Source organism: Leopardus geoffroyi, chromosome X (assembly GCF_018350155.1).
Source record: "Leopardus geoffroyi isolate Oge1 chromosome X, O.geoffroyi_Oge1_pat1.0, whole genome shotgun sequence".
Classification (NCBI taxonomy): domain Eukaryota; kingdom Metazoa; phylum Chordata; class Mammalia; order Carnivora; family Felidae; genus Leopardus; species Leopardus geoffroyi.
Genome location: NC_059343.1, coordinates 46,499,827 through 46,514,427, shown reverse-complemented (window position 1 = coordinate 46,514,427; position 14,601 = coordinate 46,499,827). Strand labels below are relative to the sequence as shown.

The 14,601-nt window shown below is 36.7% G+C and overlaps 1 protein-coding gene across 24 annotated transcripts in view; it reads left to right on the top strand.

Moving 5' to 3' along the window:
- HUWE1 (HECT, UBA and WWE domain containing E3 ubiquitin protein ligase 1) overlaps positions 1-14,601 on the top strand; it is a 165,672-nt gene that overhangs the window by 52,882 nt on the left and 98,189 nt on the right. For all 24 annotated transcript variants that reach the window (XM_045472025.1, XM_045472015.1, XM_045472028.1 and 21 more), the window contains 5 exons: positions 8,992-9,054; positions 11,551-11,628; positions 12,687-12,734; positions 12,817-12,885; positions 13,491-13,590. In XM_045472025.1, coding sequence (XP_045327981.1) covers positions 8,992-9,054; positions 11,551-11,628; positions 12,687-12,734; positions 12,817-12,885; positions 13,491-13,590 — 358 coding nt within the window. The remainder of the gene's footprint in view (positions 1-8,991; positions 9,055-11,550; positions 11,629-12,686; positions 12,735-12,816; positions 12,886-13,490; positions 13,591-14,601) is intronic.

Here is a 14,601-nt window from a genome sequence, read left to right as displayed (position 1 = left end):
TTCTCTGTTCCTCTTTCTCCTTTCATTCTGGGACTCTCATTATGCATATGTTGATACACTTGATGGAGTTCCCACATAACTCTTAGACTATACTTTTAATTTTCTTTCTTTCCACTCTTTCAACTGGGTAATGCAATTGACCTAGCTTCAGATTTATTGATTTTTTTTCACCTTCCAGAATTTATTTTTCAAATCTATTTGTCTCAATTTTTACAAAAGTAATACATGTTTAGTGTTAAAAATTAAGAAAACACAAAATTGTAAAGAAGAAAATAACAAATAATCCTCAGTCACCATCATGTAGAAAAAATAACTGATAACGTTGTGTTTCATATGCTGCTTTTCCCCCACATAACCCATGGTATTTTCCCACACGAATTAAATATTCTTTGAAAATGTAATTTTTAAAATAGAACTACCATATGATCCAGTAATCACACTATTGGGTATTTATCGAAAGAATATGAAAACACTTAATTTGAAAGGATATATATACACCTTTATGCTTATTGCAGCATTATTTACAACAGCCTAATGATGAAAGTAGCATGTGTCCATCAATAGATGAATAAATAAAGGTGTGTGTGTGTGTGTGTATAATGGAATAATACTCAGCCGTAAAAAAATGAAATCTTGCCATTTGCAACAACATGGATGGAGCTACAGCGTATAATGCTAAGTGAAATAAATGCTAAGTGAAACCATATGATTTCACTCATTTGGAATTTAAGAAACAAAACAGATGAGCAAAGGGGAAACCAAAGAACAGATGGTTGCTGGGGTGGGGGCGAAGGGATGGGTGAAATAGCTGAAGGAGATTACACTCCTTGATGAGCACAGAGTAATATATGGAATTATTGAATCTGTATTGTGTACTTGAAAGTAATTTAGCAATTATGTATGTCAACTATACTAGAAGTAAAATAAAAATGCATAAATAAAATATGTGTTGGCTTAAAGATTAAAAAAATAATAAAGTTAATTTCATTTCAGTATTTGACTGGACATTAGTCTTCTAAACTGCCCTCCTTGTCCTCTTGAGTTTTCCATAACTGCCCTTCTATGTCTGCTTGGCCGGTACCTCCTCCTGTGCTCAGCCTCTGTCACCTGCTGTAGTTACCATTTTTTGTGGTGAGAACATTTAATATTTACTCTCAGCAACTGACAAGTATATTGTCAACTATATTGACAAGTATATTTTCGGTATTGTTAACTATAGTTACCATGCTGTACATTAGATCCCCAGATCTTCTTATCATATATAACTGGAAGTTTATACTCTTTGACCAACATCTTCCCATTTGCCCCAAGCCCCAGCCCCTGGCAACTACCATTCTGTTTCTAGGAGTTCAGCTTTTTTAGATTCCACATATAAGTGATAGGATACAGTAATTATCTTTCTCTGTCTTATTTCAATTACTAAAATACCCTCAAGGTCCATCCATGTTGTCACAAAAGGCAGGATTTCCTTCTTTCTCCTGGCTGAATATTAGTCCTGTGTTTGTCTGTGTGTGTGTGTGACATCTTTATCCATTCATCCATAGATGAACACTTAGTTTGTCACCATAGGTTGGCTGGTGTGAATGTTGCAGTTAATATGAGAGGGAAGATATCTCTTTGATGTCCTAATACCATCTCTTTTGGGTATATGCCCAGAATTGGGATTGCTGGATCATATAGTAGTTCTATTTTTAATTTTTTGAGGATAGCATTTCACTAGGAACTGTACCAACAGTGCATGAGGGTCTCCTTTTCTCCAAATCTTAGCCAATACTTATTTCTTAACTGTATTTTGATTCTAACAGGCATGAAGCAGTATTTCGTTATGGTTGTGATTTGCATTTCCCTGATGATTAGCAGTATTGAGCACCATTTCAAATACCTGTTGGCCATTTGTATGTCTTCTTTGAGAAAATGTCTATTTAACTCCTGTGCCCATTTTAAAATCTTTTTTGTGTGTGTTACTGAGTTGTATGAATTATTTTAGTGTTGTGTCACTTCATTTTGCTTTTTGGTATCCTATCCAAAAAAACTAATAATTATTACCAAGACCAGTGTCAAGGAGCTTTTCCTCTATGTTTTCTTTTTTTTTCCTAATTTTTTTTTTTTACATTTTGTTTATTTTTGATATACAGAGAGAGAGACAGAGCACAAGTAGGGGAGGGGCAGAGAGAGATAGGGAGACACAGAATCTGAACCAGGCTCCAGGCTCTGAGCTGTCCGCACAGAGCCCAATGTGGGGCTCAAACTCACAAACGGTGAGATCATGACCAGAGCCGACGTCAGATGCCTAACTGACTGAGCCACCCAGGCGCCCCTCCTGTATGTTTTCTTTTAGGAGTTTCATGGTTTCAGGTCTCATGTTGAAGTCTTTAATCCATTTCAAGTTCATTTTTTTGAGTAGTATAAGAAAGGAATCTATTTTCTTTTTTCTGCATTTTGTTACCCAGTTTTCCCAGCACCACTTATCAAAGAGTCTATTTTTCCCCATTGATTATTCTTGGCTCCCTTTCAAATATTAGTTGACCATATATGTGAGGGTTTATTTCTGGGCTCTTGATTCTGTTTTGTTGGTGTATTTGTCTGTGTTTATGTCAATATCATACTGGGTCTTCTTTATTGCTATAGCTTTGTAATAATGTTTGAAATCAGGAAGTATGATACCTCTAGCTTTACAGTTCTTTCTAACGATTGCTTAGCTATTTGGGGTCTTTTGTGGTTCCTATAATATAAATTTGAGGATTTTTTTTTCTATTTCTCTGAAAAATGTCATTGGACTTTTGATAGCAATTACATTGAATCTACAGGTGGCTTTGGATTGTATGGATGTTTTTTTTTTTTCAATTATTTTTTTAGTGTTTATTTTTGAGACACAGAGCAAGAGACAGAGTGCAAGTGGGGGAGGGGCAGACAGAGGAAGACACAGACTCTGAAGCAAGCTCCAGGCTCTAAGCTATCAGCACAGAGCTTGACATGGGGCTCAAACTCAGGAACCGTGAGATCATGACCTGAGCTAAAAAGTCAAGACGCTTAACCAACTGAGCCACCCAGGCGCCCTGGATTGTATGGATGTTTTAACAGTGTTCTTGGGATTCATGAACACAGGATATCTTTCTATTTGTGTCTTTAATTTCTTTCGTTAGCGTTTTAGTTTTCAGTGTACAGGTCTTTCATCTTCCTTAAGTTTATTTTTTTTAATGTTTATTTTTGAGAGAGAGAGTGAGCGGTGGAGGGGGAGGGGCAGAGAGAGGGGGGCAGAGACACAGAATCTGAAGCCAGCTCCAGACTCCAAGCTAGCTGTCCCCACAGAGCCCGACATGGGGCTGGAACTCACTAACCACAAGATCATGACCTGAGCCGAAGTTGGACACCCAACCAACTGAGCCACTCAGACGCCCTCATTAAATCTATTTCTAAATATTTTACTGTTTCTGGTGCTGCCTGTTTTCTTTACTTCTTTTTCATATAGTTCATTAATGTTTAGAAATGTGACTGATTTCTATATGTTTATTTTATATTCTGCAGCTTTACTGAATTCTAACAGTTTTTTGGTGGGATTTTTTGGCTTTTTGTATACATAAGATCATATCATTTGCAAATGGAGACCATTTTATTTCTTGCTTTCCAAATTGGTTGCCTTTTATTTCTTTAATTGCCTAATTGCTCTGCTAGGACTTTTAGTACTGTATTGAATAGGAGTGTTAAGAGTGGGGATCCTTATCGGGTTCAGGATCTTGGAGAGCTTTCATCCTTTTACCATTTGATTTTGATAGTAGCTATGGGCTTGTCACATATGGCCTTTATTATGTTGAGCTGTGTTCCTTTTATATCCCTTTTTTTTTAGTTTTTATCATGAAAGGGCATTGAATTTTTGTCAAATGTTTTTTTCAGCATCTGTTGACATAATCATATGATTTTTGTCTTTTATTCTGTTATTATGGTGTATCATATTTGTTGACTTGTTTTTGTTGAACTACCCTTGCATCCCAAGGATAAATCCTACTTGAAAATGGTGTATGATCGTTTTGATGTGCTGTGCAATTTGGTTTGCTAGTATTTTGATGACAGTTTTGTGTCTTTGTCCATCAGAGATGGTGGCCTGTAGTTTTCTTCTAGTGTCCTGTTAGGGTAATTCTGGCCTCTTAAAATGAGTTGGAAGTCTGGCCTCTGCAAATTTTTGGTAAGAATTTGAGAAGAATTGGTATTAATTCTTTTAAATGTTTGATGAATGTATTAGGGAAACCCATCTGATCGTAGGCTTTTCTGTGTTTTGATTACTGATTTAATATTCCTGCTCATTATTAGTCTGCTTAGATTTTCTGTTTCTTCATTATTTACCCTTGGTAAGTTCTCTGTTTCTAGGAATTTACCCAGTTCTTAGAGGTTATCCAATTTGGCAATGTGTTCATAAGTAGTCTCTATTTTTATTATGTTTTTAAATATTCCAGTATAGTTAACATACAATGTTCTATTAGTTTAATGTGTACAGTATAGTGATTCAACAATTCTTTACATTCACCGTGCTCATTATCAGTGTACTCTTAACCCCCACCACCTATTTCACCCATCTCCCCACCCACCTCCCCTCTGGTAACCATCTGTTCCCTGTAGTGAAGAGTCTGTTTGTTGGTTTTTCTCTCTCTTTGTATTTTTCCTTTTCTTTTTTGTTTTGTTTCTTAAATTCCATATATTAGAGAAATCATAGTTAGTCTCTTAATAATCCTTTCTATCTCTGTGGTATCCATTGTAATGTGTCTTTCATTTCTGATTTTATTTAAATCTTCACTCTTATTTTCTTAGTCTAGCTAAAGTTTTGTCTATTTTGTTTATCTTCCCCCCACTCCAAAAAACACACCTCTTATTTTTATTGAGCTTTTGTATTGTTGGCTCTTTTTTTTGTCTCTATTTCATTTATATCTGCTGTGATCATTGTTATTTCCTTCCTTCTACTAACTTTAGGCTTAGTTTGTTCTTTTTCTAGTTATAAAGTTAGGTTGTATTTGAGATCTTTCTCGTTTCTTACTGTAGTCATTTATCCCTGTAAATTTCCTCTTGTAGCTTTTTTTGGTTCATCCCATAAGTTTTGATATGTTGTGTTTGCATTTTATTTTTGTCTCAAGATATTTTTTAATTTCCCTTTTGATTTCTTTTTTTGACTCCTTGATTTTTCAGGAGTGTATTGTTTAATTTCCACATACTGTGAATTTTTCAGTTTTCCTCCTATTGATTTCTAGTTTCGTACCATTGTGGTTAGGAAAGATACTTGGTATAATTTCAGTCTTCTTAAATTTGCTAAGACTTGTTTCGTGACCTGTCATATAATCTATCTGGGAGAATGTTCTATGTGTGTTTGAGAAAAGTGTATATTCTGCTGCTGTTCAGTGAAATGTTCTGTATAGTCCTGGTAGGTCCATTGATCTAAAAAGTATAGTTCAGTAGCTCAAAGGGATACATGCACCCAATGTTCCCCAATGTTTATAGCAGCATTATTTACAATAGCCAGATTATTGGCAACAGTCAAGTGTCCATCAACTGATGAATGAATAAAGATGTACGTGTGTGTACACACACACACACACACACACACACACACACACACACACACACACACAGGAATATTACCCAGCCATATAAAAGAGGAAGTCTTGCCATTTGCAACAACATGGATAGAGCTAGAGAGTATTATGCTAAGCGAAATAAGTCAGAGAAAGACAAATACCATATGATTTCACTTATATGTAGAATTTAAGAAACAAACAAACAAGCAAATGGGAAAAATAGGCAAACCAAGAAACAGACTCCTAACTATAGAGAAAAACTCCCAGAGGGGAGGTGAGTTCGGGGTGGGTTAAATAGGTGATATGGATTAAGGAGTGTACTTGTTGTGATGAGCCACCAGGTGTTGTATGGAAGTGTTGAGTCACTATATCATACACCTGAAATTAATATCATACTGTATATTTACTTGAATTTAAATAAAAACTTAAAAAAATGTACAGTTGAAGTCTAACATTTCCTTATATTCTGTCAGGGTAATCTATCCCTCATTGAAAGTAGCGTGTACCATTGTTGAAAGTACCAGTCTACCATTATGTATTGTTATCTGTTTCTCCCTTTAGATGTTAGTATTTGCTTAATATATTTAGGTGTTCGAGTATTGTGTGTATATAATTTACAATTGTTATATGCTCTTTGAATTGACCACTTTATAAATAATGACCTTCTTTGTCTCTTGTTACAGGTTTTGAGTAAAAGTCTATTTTGTCTGAAATAAGTATAGCTTACCCATTGGCTCTCCTTTGGTTTCTATTGCATAGAATATCTTTTTCCAACCCTTCACTTTGAGTCTGCATGTACCCTTAAAGGTGAAGTGAGTCTTTTGGAAGCTGCTGGGTCTTGTTTTTTTTTTTTTTTTATCCATCTAAGTATTCCATCTGTGCCTTTTGATTGGAAAATCAGTACACCTACATTTAGAGTAATTATTAATGGGCAAAGGCAATGCCATATTAATGTTTTCAGGCTGTTTTGTATTTTCCTCGTCCTTTCTTCCTCTCTTGCTAACTTCCTTTGTGAATTGGTTTTCCATAATAATATCCTTTGATTCTTTCTGTTGATCTTTTTTGTATCTAACTAGGTTTTTGTTTCTGGCTACAATGAGTCTTATGTAAACATCTTATAGATATAAAAGTGTATTTTAAGCTGATAACAACTTTGATTGTATACAAATATTCCACCCTTTTACTTCCTCCAAATTCATTTTATGTTTTTAATGTTCAGTTTACCTCTTTTTGTAGTGTATATTCTTTAAGAAATTATTTTAGCTTTTAATATTTTTAATACTTTTATCCTTTAACTTTTATCATCTGTGGATGATTCTTTAAGACCGTGTTCTTCTGGGGCTCCTTAGACCAGCTGCAGCTGGTTCACAGGCTACTGCAGGGTCTATAACTGAGACCAAGGTCTGTAGGTCTATTACCCAACAGGTGGGTGAGACTCTTCCCCCATCCCTTGGCTTATGGGGCTAGGTTTCCCAACTCCAACAGAGGCACTTATGTCCATGGATGGATGCCAAATTGTTGTTGCATGGTGGCAGTGAGGTCTTATTTGGCCTTATTTGGATGCTGACATCACTGCTCATGTTCATGTTGCTGTAACTTTTTTTTCCCCTTTATGTGTTTCACAGTGTCTCATTTCTTTGCACACCTCATAGTTTTTTTGTTGAATAATGGATATTATTTTTTAATATTTATAATTTTTTATATTTTTTATATATAATTTTTAAAATATTTTAATATTTTTAATATATTAATATTTTTAATGTTAATATTTTTAAATTGTTTTAATATTTTAAAGATATTTTTAATATTATAATGTGACTGCTCTGGAAATCAAATTCTCACTCTTTCCTAGGGCTTGTTATGGTTTGTTGTTGTTTAGTTAGACTTTTCTGAAGTGATTTCATAACTGTTTTTGTGTGGTCATTGAAGTCTGTTCTCTTAGTTTAGTGGTCAGCTAGTGGTTTGCCTTAGACTCCTGGAACAAAAAAATAATATTTTTCCCAGTCTTTGTAGGTGGGTTCTGTGGGTACGTTGGTATCTTTAGTGGCAATACTCAATATCTTCAGTACTTAACCAGGATGTTTATAACTCTGCCTTAGCCTTTACTTCTGACTTGCACAGAGCCTGATGCTCATCCAGAGGTGTGGAACTTAGGGCCTTCTCAGGTATTTTCTACGAATGTGCTTAGTTAGCCTCAGGCACACACATGGCCTTCTAGATTCCCAGGAATCTGTGGAACTTTTCCAAGTCCTTATTCTCCAAAGCATCTCATTCCCCAGCCCTTTTCCCCAAGCTTTTCACTTTGTCTGTTGTCTAATCCAATTGTATTGTATGCCTTGTCCCAGGAAGTGAGGACTAATGCATTTGCCTTTGAAGGATTTCAATAAATGCTCACCCCACCCTTGATAGCATCCGAATCAGACTAAAATAAAAATGTTTGATATCAAACACATTGAAAATGCAAGCTAGTTTATTAAGCAAGACTATATGGTCAGAGGTTTGGATTTGAAAGCCAATAATAGTGTACAATTTAGTCATTCTCCCCCAGTACCTTAGGGGCTAGTACTTGATGAGTTTTTAGACTTTGTGGAGGCAGAGTATATTTGGAGTAAGCAACATACAGTCTTCTGCTTTGCAACTTGGCAACCATGTCAAAAAGGAACTATAGAGGGGCTCCTGGGTGGCTCAGTAGATTGAGTGTTCGACTCTTGATTTCAGCTCAGGTCATGATCTCATGGTTTGCAAGATCGAGTCCCATCCTGGAGCCTCCTTGGGATTCTCTTTCTGCACCACCGCACCCCCAGCTCAAAATAAATAAACTTTAAAAAAAAAAGGAGATACAGAGCATGTGATTCCTCAGTCTAGTGAGGGAGGTGAAAATGTATTTGGAAAGCAGAATACTGAAGGCCTGATGAGATAAGACTTACCTGTCAGCAAGTATGACTGCAAACATGCACAGTTCGGTTATTTGCAATAGTTGCTTATGTTCTTCCCAGTCGCTATTTGATCTCATTGGAGAAATTACCTTTAGGCAGATCATCTTGCCTTGAGTCTTTTTTTTTAATGTTTGTTTATTTTTGAGAAAAAGAGCACAAGCAGGGGAGGGGCAGAGAGAGAAAGGAGAGACACAGAATCCGAAGCAGGCTCCAGGCTCTGAGCTGTCAGCACAGAGCCCGACGCAGGGCTCAAACTCAGAAACTGAGATTAAGACCTGAGCTAAGGTCAGTCAGACCTTAACCTGACTGAGCCACCCAGGCGCCCCTTGCCTTGAGTCCTTTAGTCCTTGCTTCTATTTCTTCCTTCTCTTTGTTGGACTTTCACATTGGCTGTCTCCTTGACGCTGTGTTTCAAGCAGCCACATACTCTTTTTAAGTATTTTATATACAAGGCTAACTTAAACACTATTTTAACACTGTCTTTTTCCTTTGTTAAGAGCTGGGGTGGAAAGGAGAATGGCTTTGGACTTGCAGAATGTTGCAGAGACTTGCATATGATGGTAAGTAATTCTTGGATATGGGTATCTTGGCAGAGCTATTATTTTGAGCCTTACTTTACAATGAATATATGGAATATTAAGTTGCCACTTCAGATCAAGATCTTTGAGGAACCTGACATCAGTTAAGACAGAACACACCTTATCTAGGTGTTCGGGCCCTCATTGTGTTGGCATTTGGAAGAATTTCAGAAACACGGTGTATGTTCATACCCAGGTCTTAAGTAGAACGCTGCATTTGGTGAATCAGTTTGAAAGTGATGAGAAATCCTAGAAAGTGCATTTGCTTGCATTCTTTCACTGTAACTGTTGGAACTCTGGGCAGTGTGGTGCAGTTTTTAAGAATGGATGCTTGAGGGGCGCCTGGATGGCTCAGTCAGTTAAACATCTGACTTCAGCTCAGGTCATGATATCATGGTTTGGAGTCCGTGCCCTGCATCAGGCTATCTGTTTTCAGCATAGAGCCTGCTTTGGATCCTCTGTCCCTCTTTCTCTGCCCCTCCCGTTGCTCACACGCTCTCTTGCTCTCTCACTCTCTCTCAAAATAAAATAAACTTTAAAATTTTTTAAACACACAGACAAAAAAAAAGAATGGACACTGGGAACAGTTCTGCCATGAGAGTTATTGGGACCTTTACAATGTTACATGTGCTTTCCAAGTTTACCACTCATGCCCTGTCCTACCTTTTTATCTGTGCTTAGATTACAAGCTTAGGCCATCCTCCTTTCTGCTTTGATATGTTGCTTTGTGATCCCAATTTGGGATCACAATTGGGTGTGTGCAAACAATTCTATGTTAGGAAGCAACTATATTTTTTAGCAGATGTTGCTGCCTTTGTCAGATTGTCGTGTGTAGGACAAATAGCTGTGATGAAATGTAGTGATTTTATTTTAGCAAGCCTTTTTCCCCTGGAGGAATGGTTCTTTTTCTGATCAAAGAAAACTACAAATTAGAATAAATTACTTTCCCATCTTAGTTGGTATATTTTCTTTAGTGTGCATTATAGGAATGAATATTGGGTAGTATGGGAAATAAGTGTTACCTAATGAGCAAAGCTACATAAATCTTAAAGAGTATTCAGTTTGGAATTCTAATTCTGAGAAAATAACATTTTATCTTTAAGTTGGTTAATTCTGAGCCTCCATTTGTGTATCAAGCTTGTTCTTTACCCCTTGGGCAAAACAGTATGATATACTCTACTAGGTTTGTATGATGCCTGTTTTGGGCCCAGCCTTTGTTAAGAAATCACACACATCCTTCTATTTATTGATATTTGGTGTATCAGTGAGACTTTGAAAAGTATGATGTATACTTTCAAAGGAATTAACATATATATACATGTTTTAAAAACTTCTAAGAATTATTGTATACAATAATTCTCCATTTCCAGAGACAACCACTGCGATTGTTTTTTTTTTTTTTTTAACATTTATTCATGTTTTAAGAGAGCACAAGCAGGGGAGGGGCAGAGAGAGAACAAGACACAGAATCCAAAGCAGGCTCCAGGCTCTGAGCTTTCAGCACAGAGCCTGATGCAGGGTTTGAATTCATGAACTGCAAGATCATGACCTGAGCTAAAGTCAGACGCTTAACCAACTGAGCCACCCAGGTGTCCCATACTGCTACTGGTTTCTTTTAAGGATTCATTCTAATGTACATTCTGTTGTGGTCTTAATTTTGTTTTTGCTTTTTTAGAGTTAAAGAGGATTTGTTGCCAGGGTCTGGTTCATAGTGACTTGGTATTTACCTGTGCAGAAAGCATTTTGATATCATAGGAAGTGGTGTAGAATGATATGAAAGGGACTATTTGAAGAATTAAGAAGGTACACCAGTGAGGCATAGTTTGAATAAAATATTTCCAGAGGTGATGATGTACACTAAAATTTCCAAGAGAATGTTCTTTTCCCTTCTCGAGCTGATACCTAGACTCTTATATTTGTTCTCCATCCTTTCTTGGATTCTTATTCATTATTGGTTGGTGGACTTGCCTCTCTTTTCCCTCTTAAGAATAGCTGCAGCCAGAATTGATCTCTTGAAAGAAAGGGCAACTGATAACTTATAAGTAAGAAATATGAAGGCATTTGGAGCCTTGGGGTTCATCCTTCTGATTGTGTGTATGTGTGTGTGTGTGCGTGTGTTTAATGTTTGTTTATTTATTTTGAGAGAGAGTGTGCACATGAGCTGTGGGGGGAAGGAGAGAGAGAATCCCAAGCAGTCTTCTTGCTATTAGCATAGAGCCCAATGTGTGGCTCGATCTCACAAACTGAGATCATGACTTGCGCCAAACTCAAGAGTCACTTAACCAGTTGATCCACCCAGGCGCCCCTGATTCTGTGTCTTATAAGACATCTGAACTCTGCTAAGAAAGGAGTAAAGGCAGTGTAGCTGCTGTGACTATACTGCTTATTCTGCTGCTACGATGATTTGGACAAGTGGTTAGGACTTGGAAGAGTGGGGGAGAAGATGGTATCTAATTCTTTCATGTGCTTTATAAACAGAAATACCCACCCAGTGCAACTACACTACACTTTGAATTCTATGCAGACCCTGGGGCCGAGGTCAAAATCGAGAAAAGGGTAAGTCTCATGATAGACTTGTTCTGATAGAGTCTATCATGTACTGTAACTGGGGTTGACTTTTTCTAGGACTCCTCAGTTAAATGAGGGAATGGTTTTGAGCTACATTGCTGCCCTCCCAATTTAAATACATCTACCAGTTTCTCAGGAATAAGTGTTCATTGTATGCCCTGCTCTGGTAGGTTTGGATCTTACTTATGTTGGAGCTGCCGAAAGATAGGACTCCTCTATGGTGTGTTGCCATGACGTGCATTTTTCTTCATTTCAGTTGGGAATTCCAACATGCAGTTTAAGTCTGGATAGTTATCACTCAACTTTCTCTACTTAAGCCAGTTTGCAAGAAGTCTATATATTGCTTACAGGGTACTGCTTCAATTATGTGATCATTCCATATTCTTTGAGGAAATACTAAAATTATTTTTGTTTAGAAGTAGCTTAGTGAATAAGATCTTCTTTTTGATCTATAGCATAATGAATAATCCTTATAGATTAATGACTCCTTGAAAACAGTTGTAATGCATATTTGGAGAGTGAAGCCATTTTCATGGATTTTGTCTTTGCTATGAATACATGATCTGTAGGATAAGGAAGAGAAAAAGACAAAAAAAAATACAAATACAGAAAACACTGGTGGTTGCCAGAGTGGAGGTGGGTGGAAGGGTAGGTGAAGTAAATAAAGGAGATAAAGAGTACTGTGATCAGCACTAAGTAATGTGTAGAAATGCTAAATCCTTATACTGTACACTTGAAACACTGTATGTAAATTATACTTCAATTTAAAAGTGACAAACTTTTTTTTAAGGAATGAGGAAGAATATGAAATGTGTCTGTGCATTATATTTTGATACTATTATCTTCAAAGAAGCTTTCTTGAAAATATTCTGTATATAAAATGGATATTTTGGGGCATTCTAAAATTGCTTTGACTTTAAGAGCATTCAGTTAGGCTTCAGCCTAGGGTGGCATCTTGGTTTTCAGACCACTCTCTTGCAGTCTTATGGCAGGGCAAGCTGAGGTATTACAGTGACTCCTAATAACTCTCCTATCTTAAATTTCAGACGACTAGTAACACACTACATTATATTCACATAGAACAACTTGACAAGGTAAGAGGAATTTTTTACTATTGGCTAGTTTCCTAACATTCAGTTTACTTTTTGTTCCTAACCATTTTTTTTTCTAATGTAGATTTCAGAAAGCCCTTCTGAAATCATGGAATCTCTTACCAAAATGTACAGCATTCCTAAGGATAAACAGGTATGGTAGGTCCTAATAATTATCTAAAGGGTGTGGTTGTTATCCATATAGGTTAATGATGTGTGCTGGGCTGAGAGACAGCATATCAGAAAGGATCATGGGTAAATTAGTTAGCTTCAGTGAGCCTTACTTTCCTCATCTTTTATGAGGCCGACACCTACTAACTTCCTAGGTCCTGAAGAGAGTTTGGGTAAAACATAAGCTGCCTTACCCACCATGTGAATCTAATAAGTGTTAGTAGCTTAACACTTTGCATGCCAAAGAAGAAAACATTTAGTTGTGTTATTTTTTTCTGTTCATTGTTATAGTAATAAAATATTTGATTTGATTAATTACAATCTGAACTCTTGCCAAATGTCTTCAGTTTGTTTCCTGTCAGTATAGTGATAGTTCTTGGCTTATGTTAGGATATTAGGAGTCTCTGAGCCTGTGTTTTGTGGCACTCATTTTGTCAGCTAGCCTCAGAGTGGAATTGTTCTGTTTGACACCTTAACAAACAGCAACAATAAACCATTTAACAAATATCCCAAGAGGTAAGATTTAACCTTCAGAAAGTATAGTCCCCTTTTTCATTGATTGCTAATTTAGGTCTTGTATCTTTACAGATGCTGTTATTTACACACATACGGCTGGCCCATGGTTTTTCTAATCACAGGAAGCGATTACAAGCTGTTCAAGCCAGGTTGCATGCTATATCTATATTAGGTAAGAGAATAGCACTGTAATTAATAGGCCCTGATTTGGCAATTTAGAGATAAATTCCTTTGAGCTTCATCTGTCCTTGATGCTGTGAGGCTTATTGTAGTTACTTTAAGTGGCAAGTTAAATTGTAAAATTGCCAGCATTTCTAATGTTCACCATATTCATCATTCTTCAGCTCCTTAATGTTGTATTAGAAAAAGGAGATAATACTTACAGACATATCACATGGGTTTAGTCTTGATTTTTGCCCTTTTCTTGTTTTGATGGGTGTTCAGGTAGCCCTCTCCCCTGGCCCCTAGTCTTCCTCTTGCCATTTCATCTTCCTCTTCTGTCCCTTCAGTGGTATAATTTTAAGTCAGAAGGTTAAGAAGTTAAGAAGTCAATACTGTGCATTTTACTTTTACTGTAGAGTGGTAGAGTGGAAAGGACACTGGTTTTGGAATCAGTCCTGGGCTCTCATCCAGATTCTGCAAATGATTAGCTTATGGGTTATGCTTTTGGCCTCAGTTTCTTCATTTAATACTGGGACAACACTTCCCTTATAGGCTGATATAAGGATTAAATGAAAACCTATAAAGCACCTAGCATGCCAGACACATAGAAGGTATAAAATGATAGCTGCTGTTAATATTACCAGCCTTAGTATGTTATTGTCTGCTCTTTTAAACTATGAGTTCCTTGAAGTGAAATTCATGCTTTTCACTTTGTATTCAACACCTAGCATAACTTCTGGCACATTGGTGGGTATGTTTTTGGTAAACTAAATGAATTATGTTCTAATCCCATTAGTTTCCACTTTAGGAGACTATGTCTACTGTTACTTCTGTGAGGGATTCTTTGAAAGTGGATTATAGATATTCTCAGCTTTTATTCCACAGTGACATACAAGTTTCTGACTTAGTCTGTAGTTGTCCAAAATTCTTTTCTTTACAGCCTATAAAGTGTTGCCAGTGAAAAACAGAAGCACATGAAGAGACTAAAATGGAAGTCTATCTCCAGTGTACAATAGTTGTT